This window comes from Phodopus roborovskii, unplaced genomic scaffold, assembly GCF_943737965.1.
Source record: "Phodopus roborovskii unplaced genomic scaffold, PHOROB, whole genome shotgun sequence".
NCBI classification, from domain to species: domain Eukaryota; kingdom Metazoa; phylum Chordata; class Mammalia; order Rodentia; family Cricetidae; genus Phodopus; species Phodopus roborovskii.
The window spans coordinates 3,975,197-4,000,478 of NW_026125278.1; the positions used below are offsets into that span (position 1 = coordinate 3,975,197).

The 25,282-nt window shown below is 44.1% G+C and overlaps 1 protein-coding gene across 2 annotated transcripts in view; it reads right to left on the reverse strand.

Moving 5' to 3' along the window:
• Nucleotides 1-1,484: 1,484 nt before the first annotated feature.
• Hs2st1 (heparan sulfate 2-O-sulfotransferase 1) overlaps nucleotides 1,485-25,282 on the reverse strand; it is a 132,886-nt gene continuing 109,088 nt past the window's right edge. Inside the window, exons 3-7 of one of the 2 annotated variants that reach the window (XM_051194704.1) lie at nucleotides 16,647-16,732; nucleotides 11,781-11,919; nucleotides 4,184-4,281; nucleotides 2,090-2,247; nucleotides 1,485-1,755 (exon numbers count right to left, since the gene is read on the reverse strand). In XM_051194704.1, the coding sequence (XP_051050661.1) occupies nucleotides 1,526-1,755; nucleotides 2,090-2,247; nucleotides 4,184-4,281; nucleotides 11,781-11,919; nucleotides 16,647-16,732 (711 nt within the window). In that variant the 3' untranslated portion in view covers nucleotides 1,485-1,525. The remainder of the gene's footprint in view (nucleotides 1,756-2,089; nucleotides 2,248-4,183; nucleotides 4,282-11,780; nucleotides 11,920-16,646; nucleotides 16,733-25,282) is intronic. The other variant, XM_051194705.1, reaches the window with a different exon arrangement.

Below are 25,282 nucleotides of genomic sequence, written 5' to 3' on the forward strand. Positions count from 1 at the left end.
TTTATATCAAGATAAAGGGTTTCTTCCCCTCTCATAAAGCTCAAAGGTAGATTTTCCCTTCCCGTTGTTAAAAGAATGGGCAGTATGAAACTATGTTAGAGATACTTCCATTTAAACAGCACTTGACAGTTCCAAAGTTCCACCATGCCATCCTAGTCCTCACCCAGCCCTGTGAGGTAGGCACAGCAGGCATTAGTATCCTCATCCCAGGGTGAGGAAACCGGAGCACAGAGAGATTAAGTGACCTGCCTAACGCCACACAGCTGGAAGATGGAGAGCTGGAACCAGAAATCAAATGCTTAAGACTGTTGAGTACTCTTGCCTCCGGCTGAGTAATGCTCTCGACCAGAACTGAAATGTGACGTTAGTTCACTTCAGTGACATTATCACAGTAAAGTTAAATGGGAAATACAAGAATAGTAGGTCTGATGACTTTACTGGACATAATAAAATTGGTGCAAAACCACTTTTGTCTACTTACTTGTAACTTTTTGGTCCAAATACATAAAATATGCAATATTTACAGCATTTTCTTTTTTTCTTTTGTAAATGCAATGCTTTAAAACACATTATAAAGCACCGTAGGAAAAATAGTCTACAGGTAAAAGTACAGGAGTAGGAAAATCCTACCCATATCACAGCTCACTGATGGAGTCACCATATGCCATTACCAATACCTCAGTGTACTGGGTTACAGAGAAGCCATGGAGAAACAAATACTAAACTCATTTTATATATATCTATATATATGTGTGGAAATCCTTAAGAAAGCCTCAGATAGTGTTGTCAACATTCTTAGAAATGCCACCCTAGTATTAGATACTGGGGAGACAGGAATCAGGAATACTGCTTTAACTGTTCTGTCTTTTTACAATGATATTCATGGTTTTCAATTCATTTCTTTAATACTAATGATCATCTAAAATAAAATAAAGCCTACATAAATACAGGCAAACCCAACTATAGCAGAAATAGTTCTGAGAAAACATGATCAAACTTTCCGATAAACTCTGTGAGACATGATCACATAAACAAATCAGATACTGGCAAAGACTTATCAGTACTATCCAGGAGGGGTGTGCAGCACAAACCTCCAGAAGAAGTGCCAAACAGGCTTGTCTGCATCCAAAGAGACTTGAGAAGATGCTCTAGCCAAAGCAAGAGAATCCAGAACCGCTTCCGAAGTGGTATTCAGTGTACTCATTAAACCTGCACGTGTGTATTTTAGGTGACATGAGACCCCCCCCCCCCACCTCACAGGAAGGAGATTATAACTATCACAAAAGTGAAAACAAAATAACAAAAAATAACAATTCACTAAACTTAAAAACTCCGTACAACACTGCCATCCCATTCAGCATCTAGCTTCTTGACATTCATGTCTGCTCCCGAACGCAGCCCGAGGAGAACGGGCTCAGACGCGCTAGCTATCAGCAAAGCAGGTGGGGAAGCCGACAGAGGACGACACCGCCAAGCGCAGGTTCAGGACCGCAGGACCGCCGGACCGCCGTGGTCACACTTGTACTCAGTTCGACTTGGGGTAAATCTTTTCATAGAAAAAGTTCTGTGTGAGGATGTAGAGGTCTCCATCTTTCTCACGGACGGCGTGGGCCCTGATGAACTGAAACTGCTCCAGTGCAAACTCGTAGAACTCATTTTCCATTTTCCAAATGTCAGACTGCTGTAGCTTCGCGATGGTTTGCTTGGTGGGCAGTTTCTTCTCCGTGGTTTTCCTAAGGTGGGATTTCTTTCCTACTTACAATGGAAAAATAAGAAAAGTAAGTAATTCTCGCAGAACACACACAATGCCTCTTTACTAGATTTGCAACAATTATGGAGAATTGAGGGCAGATGTAAACTTTGGAAGAGTTTGAGTGATGGCATGATTTTAAACAACTAAAAGAAAACACTACCAGCATTAGACCGACTCACAAAGGTCTGGAAGTATACGTTTGGATAAACTACAGTAGACACAGCACATGATGGCTATTCATGTGTTTAGTACTCCCATTAGACCTACTCTAGAACTGTAGTCTAGTTTATTATAGAGGCTGGGGACGCTTTAGAACGAAACCTATCATGTACATACCTGTACGGTAGAGGTCCGTAGCACCCCGGAAAAACCGGGGCAAAGCTGCCTCCAGTAACATAATGAAGTCTTCCAGCTCTTCAGTAACTCCCACCAAGAAGTACTCGTTAATTAGGTTATACTTAGCTTGATCCATAGCCCATCTGCTTCCCACATTCCTGAAACCACAGAGAAGGAATTAAACACCCGGCTGTGAAATGGGCTAAGTATGCGCATGCTTCTGATCTCTGTGTTATGGAGGAAACATGTAAGTGAACGAACTGCCACAGCTTCAACACCTGTTGCAGAGGCATCTTAGTGAGGTGTTCTACTTCCAACTTTCTCTACTTCACATCTAGCTTCCACGACCATGTACTCACTTAGACTCTACTAGAGGGTTCTCTATGGGAACAGACTCTAAGGACAGCTTTAAATACACACATCTGTATCATATAGTCTCTTTTTTGACTTAGTGTGCATCCATGTTTTAAAACTACTCTAAAACCTTGCTCATTCTGGGAGCCGCTATGATAAAGTTGAAACAATTTTTGTTTAGTGTTTATCTTACTCTGCAAACTCTGTTTCTTTTTCTTTCCATAAGCTTTAGTGTTTCCTGAAATCTGGAGAAACAGAAATGAGATAAGAAATAGCTGTACTAAAAATCTTTTTGTTTACAATGTCAGCTAACACGTTAACAGGTTTCATCTTAAACAGACTACACTTCTGGGATCTAATTACACTAACATTCTTTCTGCTTCACTCTAGCTCTGCCAATGTGAGCCCGTGGTGGTGGCTTCACTTCTTTTTAGTCTTCTCAACTATTAGCGGAAAGGCGAAACCACAGACCAAGAAACTGGGTGTGACAGTACACACCTATTATCCTGGCACTTGGGAGATGGAGAGGAAGGCCAGGAGTTCAAGGCCAGTCTGGGCTACAAGAGATCCTGTCTCTAAAAACCCTTGGAGGGGAGGAGGAAGGGGGTTAGTTGATTTCTAAGGTCTCCCCAATACATTTCATTGTGTGTGAAATACATGAATTATCCTCCCTAATTAAAACTCAACTAATCAATACTTTCTACTGTTCAAAAGCAGGGCCTGACAAACTTTTCCTGTAAGAGGCAAAGAGTAAATATTTTAGGCTTTGTAGACTATATGTTTAAATCACTATTATTCCACTCTGCTATCTCAGCAGACAGTAAAGACACCAACAATAGTGGCTGTGTTCTAATAAAGCTTTATTTACAAAGAACAAGTGCTCGGCCATATTTGGCCCACAGGATTGGGTTCCTTTTCAGATGAAATGGCTAAAAACTGAAAGGGCATTTTCCAATGCTCGCAACTGCTTTTCTACACGACACTTTGCAGCAGTGTACAAGCAGGCCCTGGACCTTGTCAACAACATACATGACTCAAATGACCAAGAAAGCCCTTGGATTTCACAGCATAGTTTGAGAAAAATACTAATTTTGAATGGATTTTCTGCTTCTGCATTTTTTTATTAAAACGATTGAATAACCAGATATGGCAGCATGTGTCTGTATTCCCTACACTGGAGAACCCAAGGCTGGCCAGTCTTGCCAAGCACTTGCAAAGACCCAAATCAGATCCTTAATGCCTTAAAATAAATGCTCGAGCAGAATAAATAAATATGCAAAATTATTTTAACAATTTGAACACTGAATGTTCTTGAGAATTTTATTATTAGAAGTAAAATCTCTTTTAAATTCATGTTTACTAGCAGACTAAATTACAACTCTGTAAGGATACTTCTGGACACTCTTAAAATAAATTTAACAATAAACCGTGAGAGTACTTTGCCTATTACCCAAGCTTTATTTGATCTATTTGAAGCAGAAAGCTTAGGATTAAGTACGGTTTATGGAATGATCTTTGACTGCTAAGGTGCTGGAATACAGCAAAAAAGAACTCCAAAGCCAAAACAGTAATTGCATTTGATAAAGCTCTCTGTGAGGATATGAACACAGTGGATCTTAAAGGAAAAACAAGTCTAGATGCATGTATAGTACAGTCTCTCATAATTCTCTACCTAGTCCTGACTACCACACTCCTGCCCGTGAGATGTGGATTGCAGACATATGGAAGTTTGCATCCTACCAGCATTCTGAGCTGTGGCCACAGAAGAATGGGATCTGAAGCCAGAGTTTTTCAGGAGCGCAGTCTGAGCCGCCCTCGGCCACACATTCATCGAAGGTCTGCAACAAAGGGAAAAGGAGCACTGTCAGCACAGGACCGACCCAGACCCCCTGAATGGGGTGTCAGTTAGGAGGCCCGGGCAGTCTATGCGGCCTCTGATTGTGGATCAGTATTTGTCCCTAGTGTACGAATGGACTTTGGGAGCCCGTTCCACACAGAGGGGTGCTCCCTCAGTCTAGACACATGGGGGAGGGTCTAGGCCCTGTCCCAAATGATGTGACAGACTTTGAAGACGCCCCAGGGAAGGCCTCACCCTCCCTGAGGAGCAGAAAGGGGATGGGGTGGGGAGGTCGGTGGGGGACATGGGAGGATGGGAGGGAGAGGGAACTGGGATTGGTGTGTAAAATAAGACTGTTTCTAATTTATTTTTTTTTTTAAAGACAGACTTTTTAATCTCTGCATGTCTGTGAGTGTAGGTATGCACATGCCATGTTGTCTGTGTGAAGCTCAGAACATCCCTGGGTGTCAGTCCTTGCCTTATGTCCTGTTGGAGAGAGACAGGGTCTCTTGCTCATCTCCGAGACTGTCAGGCACCCCGGCACACAAGACTTCGGGAATGCTGTCTGCAGCTCCTATCTCATCACAGGACACTGCGAGCACAGCCATGACCACTGCACCAACCTTCACGTGTGGTCCAGGGAGATGGACTCAGGTCATCACACAGCATGGCAAGAGCTTTACCCACGGACTCACCTTTCCAGGTCAAAAACTTTTAATGAATCAGTGGTCAAGAGCACTTGTTCCTGCAGAGGACCCGTTCAGTTCCCACCACTCCCATGGCGGCTCACAACCATCCACACATCCTGTGGCAGCTGTCATTTCTGACGTCAGGTGAGAAACACCAAGGCCCCACCCGCTATCCCACCTTTCGGGAGTGCTTCCTGCTTGCCTTTGACTCGGAGCACCCACCCACACCACATTAGTCAGTTCCGCACGTTCTTAACTATATCCCGGTACCCCAAACCTCCGTAACTTTACTAGAATGTTCTTCCTTCGCAAATTGAGGTCCCGCCTTCCAGTTACTCCTCTGGCTGAAAGTCACTTCCTCTCTTTTGAGTTCTATACACTGCCTTGTTAATAAACAGCTCTCAGGAAGGGGGCATACTCATCTGAATGTGTCATCTTCAGCTCCACAACAAGCTTCATGTAGTTTTTTTTTTAAATATTTATTTATTTTATGTGTATCCATGTTTTTCCTGCATATATGTGTGTGTGATGATGTCAGATCCATTGGAACTGGAGTTACAGACAGCTGTGAACTGCTGTGTGGGTGCTGGGAACAGAACTCAGAACCTCAAGAAGAGCAATCAATGCTCTTAACCACTGAGCCACCTCCATTCCCGCTTCATGTAGTTTTTATATCACATTCCTGCTCAACTGTGGCGAGGACTTGAAAAGGCCATGCCATGAGAAAATGCATTTCAGAACACACTGCATGGTAGAGTTACTGTGTGTACAGTGCTGTTTGGAAGACTGTGACCGGATGTCAGAAGGACGAAAGAGAAAACACTGGTGAACACAGAGACAAGGACACTCATTTCGGCTCTTCCCTGAATTTTCTCTACGCGTGTGTGATTTGTGTAAGTAGAAAACTTTGGCCTTGACCACTCCATTACTCAGGCATTTCCCTAGATGGACTATGTGAGGGTGTGGATGATAAGAGACTAAACCTCTGAAATTGTAAGCCAGCCTCAACTAAATGTTTTTCTTTATACGAGTTGCCCTGATCATGGTGTCCCTTCATGGCAGTAGAAACGCTAACTAAGACAGAAGCTGGTACCAGGGGCTGGGGTATTGCTGGGACAGGTCTGACCATGCTTTTGGAACGCTAACTAAAACAGAAGCTGGTACCAGGGGCTGGGGTATTGCTGGGACAGGTCTGACCATGCTTTTGTTGACTTTGGATGAAGAAGTTTGATTAAGTACTACTTAGTGGGCCATCCTAGTAGGAGCTGTGATGCCAAGAGTGCCTTGAATGGTTGGGGGCTGGGACAAGAGGTTTCAGAGGAGAAGAACATTAATGTATGGCCTAGAGATTATGATATTTTGGTGAATAATGTGGCTTTTTGCCTTTTCCCCCAAAACAGTTTGCCTGAGACTACATTGAAGAGTTGTTTTTTTTTTTTTTTTTTTTTTTTTTTAATTGCATTGACAGAGGAACTCTTAAAACAGCCTGGTATTGTGTGGTTATTAGGGTTCACTTTTATGCAGATCGATAATGAAAAGGAGCAAGGAAAATACAAAATGTACAGTCTGAGGAGAAAGGGGGTATCAGGAGTGGGATGGAGCTAAGTCCTGTGTTCAAGGAAAGATTAAGAAATGGATGGACTAAGGGGGTGGTGACCTAAGGGCAAGATCCCACCAGCTAAATTTCCAACTCATGAAAAGCTTAGAGCCAGGAATGGTGGCACACACCTTTAATCCCAGCACTTAGAAGGTAGAGGCTTGTGGTTCTCTCAGTTCAAGGCCAGCCTGGTCAGCCTGGTCTACAGAGAGAATTCCAGGACAACCAAGTTTAGGCAATGAAAGAAACCACTGAAAACAGAAAGGTAATGAAAACAGAAGGCTAATGAAGATGTAATTGAAAAAGGGAGCCATGGTCCAGCCCCAGCAAGTATCAGAATTTGGCAGCTTCAGTCATATGGCCCTGGCTTTAGAGTCAAGGGTAGAAGAAAGGGGTTATGGGATCTCCCTCCACGACTAAATAAAGCCACTAAGGCTAGGCTAGGCATGTGTCAGGGGTGTCTCTGCATAGAGGCCTACAAAGGCTATTGTGTGAAGCTGTGAAGGTGAAGCCTAGAATGCCTTGGAGATCCCAAGATGTTGGCGATGCCAGAGCCGTGGGTTACCTGCCGAGGAGAGATGCTAACCAGCCCAAGATAAAGAAGTGTGCTGCAGTCAACAAAGGTAAAAGGAGTTGGAGATCTGAAGAGCAATTTGACATCAGACACAGAGATGCAGTCTGGAGTTTCCCCACCTGATTTCAGCCTTGCTCTGGTCCAGGATTTGGTCCTCACTATCTTCCTTTCCTCCACTATGGAATGTTAATGTATATCCTGTGTCATTATATGTTGGAAATATGTGATCTGTTTTTTATTTTGATTTTATAGGGGATTGTAGTTAAAGAGATCGCATGAGTCTCAGAAGCGACTTTGAACTTATTTAGTTTGAGACTGTTGTAGACTTAGGAGAGTTTTGAAGGTGGAGTAAATGCATTTTGCATTATGTCATGGCTACAAGCCTAAGGGGGCCAAGAAGTGGAATGTGGCGGCTTGAATAGGAATGACCCCCATAGACTCATGTGCTTGAATGTTTACAGGGAGGCAGTATTAGAATGCATGGCTGTGTTGGAGTAGGTGTGCCCTTGTTGGAGGAAGTGTAGCACTGTGGAGCTGATCTTCGAGGTCTCAGAAGCGCAAGCCAGTTACCTTCCTGTTGCCTGCTGATCGGAATATAGAACTCTCAGCTCCTTCTCCAGCACCGTGTCTGCCTGCACGCCTCCACGCTTCCCATCATGACAACAATGGACTAAACCTCTGAACTGTAAGCCAGCCCCAATTAAGTGCTTTTCTTTATGAGTTTCCATGGTCATGGTATCTCTTCACGGCAATAGAAACCCTAAGACAGGGGGTGAGGTGGTTTTTGTTGTTTTAGACAGGCTCTCACTATGTAGATCAGGATGCCTTGAACTCACAGAGATCTTCCTGCTTCTGCCTATCAAGTGTTGGGATTAAAGTCATGTTTAAATTAGGTTGGCCTGTGGCTATTCTTATGGAAGAGTCTCTCTGCTGCAGGACTGAGGTAAGAAAACCCCTGATAATACAGAAAGGAAGGGGGCAGGAACATGGAGGGTCTGGAGAGAAGAAAGGGAAAGGGGAAATATTATTTACTGAAAATAGAGAAAGTGAGCTGAAAGCAAGTATGCTTGCATTAGTTAATTGTCCTCTGCAGGTGACTAAAGACACACTGTGAGTGCTACTTCTGGTCCCTGCTGCTTCGACTCCCCTGAAATGAGGGTTTCTAGTCTGGAACTGTGAGTCGAGGCAATCCTTTCCCCCTTAAGTCGCTTTCATCAGGGTATTTCGTCACAGCAACAGGACAAGAAACTAAGACAGTCTAATTTAGATTTCCTGCCTGAAGCCTACTTTTGAAAAGTGATTGGGGGGTGGGGTTGTCAGGGAAACTAGCAAGCACACATTGTGTTTCCACTTATCTCTATTACATCCCAATTTTCATGAAGACTATGGCTCAAGGAACTAAGTACAACAGGTCAGAAAGTGTCCGCTTCTGTGCCCACTTCTAACAGGCCCTAGCTCATGGCATGCTCCATATAGCTCAGTAGGAGGATTCTGCTTCTTCATGCCTCTGCCAATCTAGAGTGTAAGCCAGAAGACAAGCAACTTACTAAATCAACTCAGCATCTCCACTACTATCCAATGTGTGCACACGGTTGTGTGTGTGAATTCAAAGACATTAAAGAGGTTGGCTTACATATAAGGAAGTAGCATCTTAGGAGATGCAATATTAACAGTTTCCATAAATTTACTATGTAGACAATGTGGACTATATGCAGGCAACTCTGGGGATTTCATACATACTATTTGAATTAAAACTGAATAATCATACCGGATGGCTTTTTTAACTCAGTTCTTTAATTAGCAAACTACTGGTTCCTGTGTTCTTCATGTATTTTAGTCTTTCAGGCAAAGAAAATTTAGAAGATCTGTTTTTAGGCAGTAGTTTTAATTCTGCAGCTACCTGACTCAGATAGACCCCAGTTACCTCCCCAACCAAATGTCCCACAGGGAAGACTGTTAGTCCTTCTTGCAGGGGACAGTGTGGCCCACACAGTCACAGGCTTGCTAGTGGACTGAAGACAGAACAAATGTGGGCAATTTCTGGGTCACTTGCTTAAAAGAAAAGGGCTTGCTTTCCCTTCCCTTTTCTCAATGTGGGGAGGTGGCCCATGGTGGCCAAAGGACTGGCTCTACTCAGCAGTGACAGCTCCTTTGTCTGCCAAGGCTGCATTCCTGTGCTTGGTGACATTTTCTTAAAACAAGTCCAGTGTGTCACATTAAAGGAAATAAGTGAGTGCCAGTCAATGTGTGGTCCTGGCCTACAAGCTAGCTGCTCCGGTCTCAGGTGGCATCAGCCATGCTAGGGGACAGGTTGAGCTCTTTATCTGAGGTGTGGAAGATGCTACTAGGTAGAGGCCACAATCCTTTTAAACAGCCTTCAATCTAGGAAGTGCACAGGATAAATGACCGTCCCCTGACAGTCACAGTATGGCTATAGAGGAGTCTACAGCAGCTGGTGGTAAAAGTTAAGCTTCCAAGTGAGAAATAACATTTTGGAAATGTGTATTTGACATCATAAGCCTACAGTTTTCCAGCACCTACAAGCTCTTGCTGATAACGTCTGTAGTTGGGTTAATGACTATGAATTTTTGATACTGTATAATCAAACTGTACTAACCCTTGGACGCCCAGTGTAACACTGTCTGAAACAATTCAGATGTCTGAAAACTCCCTGATTTCCACAAACAAGAGCAAACGTATCAATGGATGTTAATCTGCAAAACGTTCACTGTGGCTTCACATTCTACACTTGGGCCTTCCACTTGTCAAATTCAGTGTCGTCTTAAAAACAGCCTCAATTTTGGGGAAAGGCTATTAAAATTCTCTTTTCCAATTACGTATTTGCATAAAGCTGGATTTTCTTTATAGACTTTAACAAAATAAGTGCAACTGATTGCCTGACTGAGTTAAAAAATGAAAATCAGGCTCTTTACTACATTAGCTATTGAAAGATTTTCTGAAATGTAAAATGATGACACACTCTACTCGTTTGCCGAGGCCACAAGAAGGCATCAGGTCCCCCTGGAGTGGAAGTTACAGACAGCTTTGAGCTGCACAGCATAGTTTCTAGGAACCCAAGGGGGCCCCCATAAGTGTTCTTAGCCATGGAGTCATCTCTCCAGCCCTGGGAACTTTGAAAAGAATGTGACTATCTCAGCCTGGGAGCATCAGAGACAAATCCATGGCGGAGGTAATGATAAAGTTTGATATTAAATGTAAGCAAAGGGCTTTAAAGAGAAGAAAAAGTACTCAAAATATGAGGGTAACATCTACACAAAAAGTGTGACGCAATAAAGAGTTCTAAGTGCATTTTTATTTCGTGTGGCTGAAACACTGGGCTGGGCACATGCGGTAACTAAGCTACAGAGACGTAGGTATAAGATCATATTAGATTGTTTGTGGGGTATGAGGGGTGTGCGTGCGTGTGTGTGTGTGTGTGTGTGTGTGTGTGTGTGTGTGCATGTGTGTGTGTGTGTGTCTCGTGTGTACACACATCACAGTGAGAGGCCAGTTCTGTGGGCCCCAGAAACTGAACTCAGGTTGTGAGGCATGGCAGCAAGCGGCATCACTGGTAGGTCACCTCTCTGGCCTGACCTTGGGGAACGTTTCAGCCTACAAAGGTGTTCCGCTGAAAAGCAACAACAGTTCAGAGTGGTTCTGAGAACTTGGCTCTGATGACAATTCCTCAGTAGAAGTACTACAACATACTTGCTCTAGCCATTACTGTCTCCTTGCTCAAAGCTGCTTTAGCAAAACAGTTTTCATAAAAGGGTGATTACAAGTAGATGCAGATTGCCATCTGTGGTCATATGAACGTAAATGGACCCCATGATCTCGGAGGGGGTGGCACTATTAGGAGGTGTGGCCTTATTGGAGGAAGTGTCACTATGGGGTGGGTTTTGAGGTTTCCTATGCTCAGGATACCGCCTAGTGTTTCAGTCAACTTCCTATTGCCTGCAAGATGTTCCAGCATCATGTCTGCCTGCGCACCGCCATGTTCCCCGTCATGATGATAATGGACTGAACCTCTGAAACTGCAAGCTGCCACTCCAATTAAATGTTTTCTTTATAAGAGTTGCTGTGGTCATGGTGTCTCTTCACTGCAATAGAAACCCTAACTAAGACATCATCATTAGGGCTAAGAACAAAAATATATACAAAATCATATTCATTAATAATGATCCTCTAGAAAATTGTTAGTGTAATGGTTAATACTGATTGTCAAGTCAATTTAGAATCACCTTGGAGACAAAGTTTTGGCTTTGTTTGGGGAAGGCGTTTCCAGAGAAGCATAACTGAACGTGTGTGTGTGTGCACGTGTGTGTGCGCACGCGTGCATGCTGAACACAGCTGCCTCTCCCTCCTGCCATCATGCCTACCCGCCCCCCCCCCCCCCATGGATAGCTTCAAACCGTGAACTGAAATAAAGCACGCATTTTGACTCAGCAGCAAGAGCAGTAACTAACACAGCAGGGCTGTAATGAAACAATATGCACGCCTCCAACAGTTCAGCCACAGAATTATCTTACGGGACAGCAGCCAAGCCATTCTTCACCATTGTTTCTCTACAGCCCCGAGCTCCTTGCAAAATGTCAACCCTGGACACGGAGTACATTTATGACCAACAGCAAGCACACTACCTTTTTGTCTCCTTGTTTCCGTCTCCTTAACCCTGGTCTGTAATCATCTCCAAACCTCAGAAAGTAATAGTAGGAAACCAGCCTCTCGATAGGGTCCCTGATGACATTAATATAAATTGGCTTCTTCTTCACACCGAATCTGAAACAGCAGAATCCCAGTGATGAGGTCAGCATTTTCATTAGTTCAGGCATGCTCGGGAATTATATAGAGAGGTCTGAAGTATTGCTGGTATATGGAAGCAATAAAATGAATTAATTAAAATGAAACTGAGTATGTGAAGACTGGGAAATATTTCATATTTAGGATGCAATGAAACAAACAAGAAACAAAGGCGGATACCTACCTATGCCCTCAAGGAGTGAGGAAGCAGTCTGTCGTGAGGGGCTAGGCCCAGCAGAGGCCCTGGAGGCGTATGTCTGGCAGGCCCTGTCCACCCACTCTATGCCTCAGTGGCTCTGAGGAGTTAAACAGCCACACAGCCTGTACTTGGAAAACTGCAGTGAGGCCCTGAAACCAGATCCTAGAGGCATACATTGCCCTTTGTAACCCTTGGAGCTGATCAGTAGTTACCTCCTCTAGACACATTGTGTGTCACTGACACGTGCTCCAGCCCATCACCGGCCTCACCTAGACAACTGCAACCCTATGCAGCCTTTAGAACTCACGAGTGAAGAGGGCAGACAGCCTTTGGGAAAAGCTACTCTTTCAGACTTCTGCAACGTATTGTATTTCCCATCTCTGTTTAAGCACCAATTTAAAAACACATTATTATTGGTGGTGGTGGTGTGTGTGCCCCTGTGCCTGTGTTGAGGTCAGAGAATAGTTGGCAGCAGAAGCTTCCATCCTTTATCATGTGAGTAGGTCCCAGGGGTCAAACTCAGGTCATCAGGCTTGATGACCTGTGCATTTACCTGCTGAGCAATCTTGCCAGCTTGTTGCACAGTATTTGTTTAACTATTCAAAGACGTGTTGTATTTGTCTAATTACATTGCTGTTTTGGTTTGCCTCCCTTAGGTACCTGGTTGGTCTAATAAAGAGTTGAATGGCCAATAGTGAGGGAGGAGAAGTAGTTGGAATGTGTAGGCAGAGAGAGAGGAAGAGAAAGGGAGAGAGGGAGAGATAGGGAGAGAGAGAGAGTAAGTAGAAGGAAGGATTTAGGCTCAAGGAGAAAGGAAAGGAGATGAGAGTGGACAGACAGACAGACAGACAGACAGACAGACAGACAGACAGACGCAGAGGAAGCAGGAAAGTAGGGCATGGAGGATGAAATAAAGGTAAGAAGCCCCAAGGAAAAATGTGGATAGATGAAAAGAAACAGGTTAAATTGAGTTAAAAGGGTTAGTGGGACAAGCCTAAGCTAAGGCTGAGCACTCATAACTAATATTAAGTCTGTTTTTATTTGGGAGCTGGTTGGCGGCCCAAAGAAAATGCCAGCCATTAAGTCTGCTTAACATGGCTAGGGATAATCACATATTTGTGGGGGACTCTTAGCAATAAATGGTTCATACCAGTAGCAGATTGCCTTTGCTTGGTTTCAAAAAAGTGAATGACCTGGTCTCACCAATGACACTGTGGCATTAAGAAGATTCATCTGTTAGGGTGACTCCTATTCAATAAATGCTACCAACAAATAAACAACGTAAATTTAAGAAGGATGATTATGAGTATTTCAATTTTCAGGAAGCATAAACTCCACTCTAGGAAAAAAGGGGGTTTCAATTAACTCATCAGTCAAGAACTACAACTTACTCAATTTGATATTTACCCTGCATCTTGAAAATGTCTACCCTATACAAATTTAAAATAGGAGATAGTAAAGTCAACAGCATCATTAATTTCTTATATCTAAACAGTTTGAAAACTATTCATTAAGAAAACAAACAACAACTAAGCACTTTTAGGAAAAGTAGAAGTAGGTAAAATGATTTTAAAAAGCCAAAAGAGGTTAAAACAAAGGATGCAAAATAGAACAAGAAATCAAAACTTCTATATAAAAAGACATTTTTTTTTTTCCTATCCTAAAACTCCAGAAAAACTGCAAAGCCAGGCTCGGCTTGAGATGTTTTAAAATAGGACACGCACAAGCCAGTTGGAACTAGAAAGGGTCTTTTACTTATTTCTCCACATTGTCCCCCTTGGTTTCCAGAAAACTCAACTATGTTTCAATCTTTTATTATCTGTTAAATAAACTGAAAAATTAAACACATTTCCCCCATGAATTTACCATTATTTGTCTAACTGCAAGTAACTTAAGGAATTCTACCGAGCAAAGGCCCATTCATTGCTTCTTGTCCTATGTCGAGACCTTATTTTACACGTGCAGTGGTTTGCCTGTATGAATGTCTGTGTACCACGTCTGTGCATCAGATCCCTTGAACCTGAAGTTACAGATGGTTGTGAGCCACTATGTGGATGCTGGGAGTCAAACCATGGCCTCTGAAGAGCAGCCAGTGCTCTGAACAGTTTAAATCAGCTGGGATGGGGTTTAAATGAGCCTATCACAGGGGTTGCCTAAGGACCATCGGAAAACACAGATATTTATATTACATTCATAACAGCAGCCAGATTACAGTTATGAAGTTGCAATGAAAATAATTTTATTGTTAGGTGTAACCACAACATGACACACTGTATTAAAGGTTGCAGTATTAGGAAGGTTGAGAGCCACTAACTTAAACCATCTGTCCACCGTGTGTGTGTGTGTGTGTGTGTGTGTGTGTGTGTGTGTGTGTCTGTGTGTGTGTCTGTGTGTGTCTGTGTCTGTTAGTTAACAGGGACTGAAGGAACCCAGAGCTCCCACCATAACTACATACCATTCTACTATAGAACCAAGTGTCAAGAAATTTACTTTTTAACATTAAAAATTATTTGTTTGTTCTGTAAAATGTGTGGTGTGTGAGCACAGGGTACTCCTGTCATAATGTATGAAGTCAGAGGGCAATGCGGGGTGTCAATCTTCCCTCTCCATTTCCCGAGCCAAGGCTTCCCTGCTGCTGCCAGCAGGCTGTGGAGCTGGACTCTGCTGTCTGTGCTCACCCCACTCCCCCATCCCCACTCCCCATATGAGCACTGGGGTTAAAGACACTCGGGCTACAAGCCTGGTTTCTTAGTGCTAGGAATTCAAAGTTGGGTCCTCACAACTGTGATGTACCTACTTTACCTATGGAGCAATCTTCCGAGACCCCCATTTTAAAGTGTGGGAGGGAACTCACTAAGTTTTCTGGGCTGGCTTCAAACATGTACTCTCCTGTATCAGCCTCCTAGGCAACTAAAATACAGGTAAAAGCCAGCATTCTCAGCTCAATGTTTTAAAAAATAAAGAACATTAAAATAGGTAAATGATGTTGTTTCTTCCCTTAGTCATGGAATCTGTGACTATCAAGCTACAGTGTTTCTTGACTATATACATTAAAATACATGTTTCCTCTAATTGATTCTGTTTAGCTATTTGTTTAAAATTTTGCTAGTTTATTAAAATTTTCACAATATATTACTTATTTCCAACAATGGGCCAATTTGGAAATATTCAAAGCCAGTGTTGTCAATATTTAATAAGACTATTCTTTAAAATGCCTTATACGTTTCAAGTCCAAGTACCTCAGAAATACCACAGTTTTGTTCTGCGTGCAAGACTGTGCCCAAAGCAAAAACACTCAATATGTAATTTTAGTAATGAGAACCTACAGTATTAGAAACCAGGCCATGTAGAGAAAAAAAAAAATCAAATCATTTAGGTGAAAGGGTAACAAACACTCATTGAAGGAAAATGCAGCCCTCAGGGAAAATATGCATATGAATAAAGTTTATGAAACTGGCTCAGTGCCTCTGCAGAGACAAATTCTAGTTTATTTTAAAGCCGACTATAAAATGCTTTCAATATTGAAACATGAATTATTTATAGAAAAGTGTACATTTAACTTGAAAGTTGCAATTTTATTGAAAGAGCCTAGGAATTATGGGGGGAATCAGGGATATATCACTTTATGTATGTAATATGTGGGCAAATCTTTAATTATATGATTTCCAGAGAGGTTAAGATTTCCTGTTATCTGACCCAGTGACATTCCTTTCCGCTTTTTCCTTTCAGACTTTCCTTTCAGACGGAAGTGAGATGCTCCTTTCACCTTAAAATGTACACAAAAAGCTTTGGAAGTTGATAGTTGATATACATATTCTTACAAGACGCACTGCTAATTTAAAAAGTGACCTGAACACGCCCAAAATTAGCAGTACATTTTCTGTTTGGATGTGAGGGTTTACCATAATGGTGCCATGTGTCCTACTGAGAACATTCACACGATGCTACACTTGGACAATTCCTTTTAACCAATTTTCTGATTAGTCCTTCACCATGCAAGGGCCCTTGACGGGCAAAGAATGCTGAACACCATTTGTAGTCTACGGTCCTTTGAACTTTTCGTCTTAATTCTCTTAAAGAAATTACCCTGACTTACATAACTGCATTCCAACATAAAAGACAATTTTTAGTTTTAAAAAAGTCTCCCCCGGACCTCATAATTTCAAAGCAGACACACAGCAGTTCAAGGAAAAGCACTTTGTTTTCTCAGTCAGTGATGGTAACTGACTAGGTTAAAATCTGGGCGCTCCAGGAGTAATCAGTGGGCTTCCATAGTCCCTAACTTAACAGAACATGAATACCTGAATTAGCTTGAGAAGTGTCAACATATGAACACTAGAGGGCAGTAAAGCACTGGAAGGAGTATTTAAATCACAGGTCTAGAAGAGGTGTGTCAGTATATATATTTTTAAAACCAAAATCCTAACACTTTAATGAAGTTATTCTATTTTATGCTGATGATGACATACAAAACATTCTTTAGAACACCATTTTGGATACTACTTACTTTGCAAAATCCAGATAAGAAATGTGTCCATGATAAAACCCTGGTTTCATCTCGTTCCAGGTGGTTATATTCTTTACAAAGCGTACCTAAAAAGGAGGACATACTCATTACCTTCCTGTGATTTAAGGGAAACGATATGCCAACAGCAACCCCCCCCCCCCAGTCCCCAGCATTGTGAAGTAAGGGCAGTCAGTGTAATCTGCATGTACTAATTTACCATACCCATGTACAGTGAAGTGCATTAACACTGGGGTTAGGAGGGCTCGGGGTATTTCCCCTCCATAAGGGGCTGCCAACTGATTAAATTGGAATCACTGGGCACAGCTGTGAGGGATTTCTTGCTCAGCTCATCAGCAGCGGGAAGGCCTACACTAGATGGGTGGAGAAGGCTGTATTTGCCTTTGAGCCTCACCTGTGAGTTCATGTACCGGGAGCTCTACCGCCGCCACTACAGCAGCCCGTACCGCCGCCGCTACAGCAGCCCGTACCGCCGCCACTACAGCAGCCCGGACCGCCGCCACTACAGCAGCCCGTACCGCCGCCACTACAGCAGCCCGTACCGCCGCCACTACAGCAGCCCGTACCGCCGCCACTACAGCAGCCCGTACCGCCGCCACTACAGCAGCCCGTACCGCCGCCACTACAGCAGCCCGTACCGCCGCCACTACAGCAGCCCGTACCGCCACTACAGCAGCCCGGACCGCCGCCACTACAGCAGCCCGTACCGCCGCTACTGTGGCTGCTGCGCTCTTTTGCAGACTTCAGAACCCAGATTCTTTAGGCCCTGAAGAGCCGTTGCTCCGTTCCTTCCTATGTAAGGAATTCACTGTGTGTGAGCGCGTGTGTCCGCGTGTAAATTAAAAACTGGGTCTCATGAAACCCTGGCGAGCCTGAGGCTCATTACATATCCAAGGGTGACTTTGAATTCTTGACCCTCCTACCACCACCTGCTCACTCCATATATTAAATGTTTTCTCTGATAGCATTATTCAAAAAGTAATCATGAAAAGACATTTCCATCTATGCTTCGACAAATTAAAATGTGACTACCAAAATGATTAGTGATAATGATAAGCAGGTTTTAAAGAGTGAACATATAAGCTTGTTCATAGCAAAACATTTAACATATACAAATATCTGAAATTTTCTTTTAATTTAAAAGACTACGTATGCATGTGCATGTATCACCGTGTGGGTTTGTGCATCGTGAGGAGACAGCAGTGTCCACAGTACACACGCCTGAGGGGGCTGGGTCTCTCGGAGCTGGTGTTATGGACTGGTGAGCTGCCCGAGGCGGATGCTGGGAACTGAACTCACGGCCTGGGCAAGAGCAATATACACTCTTAACTGCCGAGGCAACTCCGCAGCCCCTAAATACTTCTCATTCACTGGAATTGGAAGTACAGAAAAAGTTAAAATGAAAAATTCTGTAAGTGCTCATTAATTATTTTTTGAAGAATTGAGAGAAAATTTACAAAAAGGAGAAAAAAAAATAAACAACTGGTTAACTTAAAGAATTTGAGTGCTGGCAGCCACACAATTTCTCAAAGGAAATTAGTCTATACAATAACCAGGAACTGGCCAAGCTCTGTTCTGAAGACAGAGACACAGCAAGGCCCAGCAAGGCCCGTTGTTCTACACTGCAGGGAAGGCAGGCTGTAGCGTCAGTCCCAGAAGAGCAGAGCCCAGGCTTAGGAATGTTTCAGTCTTTCCTCTGCGTTCTAGACCTGAGTTACATGGACCTATTCTTCGGCATTTGAACTTGGGGCTCTGTCATTACAGGAGGGACTGAGGGGGACTACTGTCTACGGTAAGTTAGGGACAGGGTAGGTGTAGCCACAAGTCAGAAAATGTCCACTGGCTAAAACAAAGTTCCGGGACAGTTTAGTTTTATAGGGACACATTATTAACTGATACACAGTTGCAAATGATAGTAACATTAAGAGCCACATATATACACACGCATATGTGTATGAGGTTCTTGCACACTTTCCTATTCACTCTTTAAGCACCAAAGCAGAATAAAAATATAAAATAGCAAATTAAAACTAAAGTATTAGATAATACAAAATCTGAATCTGTAAAAACTGCATGACATGAAATGTGTTTGCAATAGTTAATCATGTTGGGTCCTATGAAAATCAATTACAGTATTTCTACCATAAGTAAAGAGGGGCTGGAGGGATGGCTCAGCGGTTCAGAGTACTGGCTGCTGTTCCAGAGGAAGAGGAACCTGGTTGGATTCTCAGTATCTACACAGCAGCTCACGACCACCTGCACTTCCAGTTCCAGAGGATCCCACACCCTTGTCTGGCTCCGCAGTCACCAGTCAGGCACAAGTTGCACAGACATACATGAAGACAAAACACCCATGCACTTACTTAGAAGAAGACTGAAGAAGGAAGGGGGGTGGGGAGAGAAGGAAGAGATGTGGGAGGGGGAGGGGTACAGGAGTGGGGAGGGAAGGGGGAGGGGGAGGAGGCGGCGGCAGCAAACAGTGTAAGCATGCTCAAAAACTCAGACGTTTCCCAAAAGCTGAGATGTAATGTGGGCGTGGTGGTTCAGGAGGGGAATGGAAAAGGTGTTAGATTAAATTCTAAGGAAACGCTCCAGCAGAAGGTAAACACCAGAGAGGACCAGAGCATACAAACATAAAGTAGACTGTGATAAGAGACTCATGGAAAGAGGAGTCAGATGCATACTGGAAGCATCCTTTCCCCAAACAATCCTAAGAATGGTCAATGTTAACCTGAGGCATCCTGAGGATGAATGGCTCATCCAATCTGTGTCGTTTAACGTGGGGAATCCCAGGAGGCTGGGTTAGACTGCTGCTGGGCTTCTCAAATTTGAAAACAACCCCCCCACCCCCGAATCCCTGTTCAGATAGACCCAGATGCAGTAGAACTGCAGTAATACCTGGAATGCTGCCTTTCTCACACACCTTCATGATGGGAGATGTCATTCTGTATATGTTTCTCATACTGGTTAATAATAAAGCACTGTTGGCCAATAGGAAAGGAAGATAGGAGGGACTAGGAGACAAGGAGGAAATAGGAAGTAGGGAGGAGGAGTCAAGATGGAGAGTCTGGAGAGAGCTGGACGCCAGCCGCCTCCCCGGTAAGAGAAGGCCATGTGAAAATACATAGATCAGCAGAAATGGGTTAATAATTAAGGCAGAGCTAGCCGATAAGAAACAAGTAACCGGGCCAACAGTATTGTACCAAATACAGAGTCTCTGTGTATCATTTGGGGCTGGCGCAGCAGCAGGACAAGACCAAGCGGCAGGCAGGCGGAAAAACCATACTCGTTACACCTTCAGGGAGTGGAGCTGCTCATCCCTGGGCCATAGTAAAGAACGCCATTTCAGAAGGCGTGAGCTGAGAAGCCAGCTCTTAACTTTATTAATGTGAGGCTTGTTTTGTGGCGTTAGCAAAGAAGGCCGCAGAGCTAGAAAAACGCTTGGGCAAAGTTACCCTTGTACTGTTACGGGAAAATAGACTGAAATCCAGCAGGATAACGGCAATCATATCAGCTACTACTGTACGTATGGCAGAGAGGGCAGAAACAGTGCACCCTGCCCACTTTTACTCACTGTCTCTAGCTCCCACTTCTCCAGCGAGGCCTGAAGCACACTAGAAGCAAGCAGTTCAAAACAACAGTTCACAGACTAAAATACTTCCAGGTGGACTGACGAGGAGTTTGTCAGAGGCAGGGGACAGAAGAAAAGGCATGAAAACTATTCTATAACCAATCTTGAACTTATTAGCAGAATCAGAATTCTTGCAGTCTTGTAAAGGGGCACCGGAAACCACATTATCTTAGATTGACTTCAACTGCGGGAGGCTGGCTCAAGAGGATTCGGAGGAGAAGCCTTGTATGATGCCTAGAGATTGTTCTTGTGATATTTTGGTGAAGAAGGTGGCTGTCTCTTGCCCTTGTTGGAAGAGGAGTCTGCCTGAGGCTAAAGAGAAGAGATTTGGATGAATTCTGTTGGCAGCCTGTCATGTGGAAACTCTATAATGAAGATTTATAATGAAAAGGAGCGTGCAAGGTGAGAAAGGTAAAATACTATGAAATGTGAAATCTGAGGAGAAAAAGAGCCCCAGGAAGGGGGCAGAGCTGAATTCTTTGTTCAAGGAGATAAACAGATTAAGGAATGGTGACCCCAGGGCAAGATCCTACCCAGCTAAATTTCCAACTTGAGAAAAGAAATTAAAGAGAGGCTTAGAGCTTGGTGTGGTGGTGCACACCTTTATTCCCAGGACAAACAAAAGTCTTCTGCATTGGGAAGGCAGAGGCTGGCAGATCTCAGAATATGAGGCCAGCCTGTTCTACAGAGGAAGTTCCACAACAGCTTAGGCAGTGAAGGCAATCCTCAAAATCAGGAAGTTGAAGATATAATGGAAAGATCTCTGAGTTCAAGGCTAACCTGATCTAGAGATCAAGTTTCAGAAGAGCCAAGCTAGGCAGTGAAGGAAACCATCAAAAACAGGAAGTTGCTGAATTTGTAATTGAACAAGGGGGCCATGTTGCAGCCCCAGAAATCAGCAGAACTTGGCAGCTTTGACCACATGGTTCTGAAGATAAGGATAAAGGGGCTATGGAATTTACCCCAGTGACTAAGAAAAACCGGAGGCCAGGCATGTGTCAGGGGTTCCACTGGATAGGGGCCCAGAGAAGCCATTGCGTGGAGCTGTGAAGCTGTGAAGCCTGGGTTGCCTTGGAGACCCCAAGATGTTGAAAATGCCAAAGCCAGAGAGCTGCTGACAGGGCACGGAACCAGCGCAGGGGCGGAGCCAGCGCAGGGGCGGAGCCAGCGCAGGGGCGGAACCAGCGCAGGGGCGGAGCCAGCGCAGGGGCGGAGCCAGCGCAGGGGCGGAGCCAGCGCAGGGGCGGAGCCAGCGCAGGGGCGGAGCCAGCGCAGGGGCGGAGCCAGCGCAGGGGCGGAGCCAGCGCAGGGGCGGAGCCAGCGCAGGGGCGGAGCCAGCGCAGGGGCAAGAAGCGCGTTCCAGTCAGTAGAGCCGAGAAGAGATTGGAAGGAAGCTTTGACGTCAGACATGGACATTCAGGGTTGGGAGTTTGCCCGGCTGCTCTGGGGTCTTGCTTTGGTCCTCACTATGTTTCCTTCCTTCCCAGCAATTTGAAATGGTAACGTAGATACTGGAAGTATGTGATAACGCTTGCTGATTTTGACTTTATAGGAACTTACAAGGCTGTCACAGACTATGGGGACTGTTGAAGCTGGACTGAATGCATTTTTGCATGATGATATGGCGGCAAGCTTCTGGGGGCCAGGGAGTGGGTGTGGTGCTTTGAAAGGAAATGGCCCCCAAGGGGAGTGGCACTAACAGGCGGTGTGGCCTTGTTGGAGCAGGTGTGGTCTTGTGGGAGGAAGTGTGTCACTGTGGAGGAAAGCTTTGAGATTTTATATATGTCAAACCATGTCCGGTGAGACCGTTCACTTCCTGTTGCTTTTGGAAGAAGATGTAGAACTCTCTAGCACCATGCCTGCCTGCTCAGCGCCATACTCCCACCATGCTCCCTATCATGACGATAATGGATAAACCTCTGAAAATGAAAGTCACCCCTCCCCGTTAAATGTTTTCTTTAGAAGAGTCGCTGTGCTCATGGAGTCTCGTCACAGCAATGGCAACCCTAACTACGGCAAAGGCTAGGGGCTGCCTCACACTTCTCCGGAAAGCAGCAGGGGCATATGGGAGTACCATTTCGTACACCCTTCTTCAAAGCTGTTCCTCATGGGGAACCCGCTAGAAAGGCTCCCTTCTTAAAGGACCCACTGAACCACTTCTCCTTTGTCCATAGGTAATATGCATCCTCTAGCTTTCAGGGTTTCTCTGCTCCCACCCTCACTAACCCCGCCCACCGATCCGCCCTCTCACTCCTGCCCCGCCCACTTGTTCTTCCCCTTTGTTCTCTTCTAGGGGTCTACACCAGGGCATGTTGCCCACAGGGCCTGGGTGAGCGACCAGTGCAGTTTACAGAGTCTCCCTTTCATACCAGGTGAAGGGCAGCACAACGAAACAGCATCACATGACATTTAGGAGGCTGGAAACACTGGACACTGGCAGGGGAGAAGGGAGGATTCAAATAGAGCTCCCACACTCCGACTGAAGCATGCTGTCAAGAAGGAGGGCTCAGAAGGAGTAGTTAGATACAGTACATGAAAATAATGTTTTTATGGCTAGCCTGGAGCAGATTCTAAACTATGACTTCTGTCAGGTTTTATAACTCAAGCAGAGCCAGGCTAGCAAGTAATCACAATACACCTTTAGGGGAAACACAACAGTGTAGGTGGTGGTACATGATTTATTTGCTTGTTGAATCAGACCTGAGCCAATTCTAAAGGAAAAAGCTAAGAAGGCACCTTCGCGCGAAGGGTATCTGGGCCGACATTTGAGACAGGTTTGACTTCATACCCTGATCATCTGTGATCACAAAAGAACTCCTTTCCCCTGCCTGAAGGAGTGGGAGTATCCCTGGATTCCCTGGCCTAATTCCAACTTTGTAATTACTATACTGAGATGAAGACTACTATTAACTTGAGAAATTGCTATTCACCAACTCCTGATAAATTTACTTCAAGTAAACATTTCTCATACAGCCACAGACATATGTTTTTAGTCTAAACCAGAGAGAAGGGTTTCTATACTCAGGGGAAAGCTGGTGAGCAGCGGGCAGATCCAAAGGTAAGTTCATCGGCAGCAGAGGGCGTGGAGCCTGAGGTTCAGACCTGAGCTGCCCAAGAATCCTAAATCTCAAACGTCCATCAGTCGGAGAGTTTGCTCTGCTCTCCACTGCAACCGTGGTGCTGTGGTCGGTCAGCTAAGGACTAACACCAAAATCTAGTTTGGCTCATTTGCTTACACGTTCATCATTTAAAAGAAAAGGTATCACATATCTTCCATGTCTTGGTCACCCATTTGAGAAACAAATGGACAAGCAAGATGTCTGCCTTCAAGGGGTTTCCACTACAACAGAGGAAAACAAAATGAAATGAAACCAGTATGTAACATACTGTTATAAACTGATTAGTACTAGGAGTGATGTGGTTCCGATACTTTGGAAGGAACATTTAATATAACATAGGGTGGCTAGTCAAGGTCCAAGGGCCTGCCATTTAACTTGAAGCACTAAAAGGATATCGTGAAGACAACTGAAGGAGGATTTATTCCACAAAAAGATAAGAAGAGAAAGGCCTGGTTTAGTCAATGATTCAAAAGTCTAGGGCATCTACTGGATGACACATCTGAATGCTGTCAGGAAAGTAGAAACATGAATTTAAGAATAAATAAAACTTTCTGGAAAGATCTCAGCATGTCTGTGTATATCACTGAACTGTTCTAAATCACCGATCCTCAAATAGTAGCATCAAATGTGTCTTAAAAATGCAGAACACCAGGCTCCATTTGGCCCTTCAGCGCAAGAACCTGCATATTAACCAATGTTAGCTTACATGTAATAGGTTGTGAATGCTCAGCTAGCACGTTGCACTAAGAAGAATCTACAGCACATAGCAAACTACAGGCTCTAATGAAAGTGAGCACAGGGCAGCTTGAGAGCAAGTTAATGAAACACACATGCATATACAACAGAAATATTTTACCATGTTGTCCGATAGGGCTAGATACTTCCAATGTTTAGGTCAAGAGGGGTCACAGATAGCCAACTTAAGCACATAAACGGAATGGATTTAAGAAAGACGACACAGGATACTGCCAATCACACCTCCTGCTCTTAATAGAAGAGAAGAGCTGTTTCTCTCTGCAATTCTTTTTATTTTTTATGTGTATAGAGTGTTTTGTCTGTATGTGTGTCTGGTGTACCACATGCATGTCTGATGCCCACAGAGGCAAGAAGAGAGACTTGGATCCTTGGAACTGGAGTTGCCGAGGGTTGTGAGGTACCATGTGAGGGCTGGGAATCAAACTTGGGCCCTCTGGAAGAGCAATCACTACTCTTAACCATCGAGCTACCTCTCCATCCCTTGAAAATTCTTTTTAAACATCTGAATTAAAGGTCACCTCAAAAACCAAACTCTAACAAAGGTCTCTTCATTTTAATCACGCACTTTCTTGTGCTTTCCATCCCATTAATCTCCTCTTTAAAAACCTTCTATTTTCACTGTCCCAACCGCTCCATTGCAGACAGGAGATAAGGTAAAATATTCATGCAGATTCGTGTTCCTCCAAAACAAACAAGCTCTACACTATGGAAAAGTCAAAATGATATGGTACCACAACACTTCTACAAACTACTTACTTAGATACTTCACTGTTAACACATTGCAACTTGCAGTGTGCTGTCTCCATGTGGTTCAGACATACACACATGCACTCTTCATTCTTAAATACCACGTTGTGTATTAGTCACGAACATGGACCAATTAGAGACCACACATCTTTGCTTTCCACACCTCTTAGACTCCTGTTGTCTGAGTCTCTGCCCTAGATCCTTGTCCTTTTTCAGTTGTCACAACACTGAAACTGTAGAAATGACAAGGAGGGCTATTTCACAGGACGTTCTATGACATGGATGCCTGCTTTCTTCAGGTATGTCCACATACAGCATTTTGGTGAGATTGTCACACAGTACTGTTTTAATTACCCTCTTTGAGA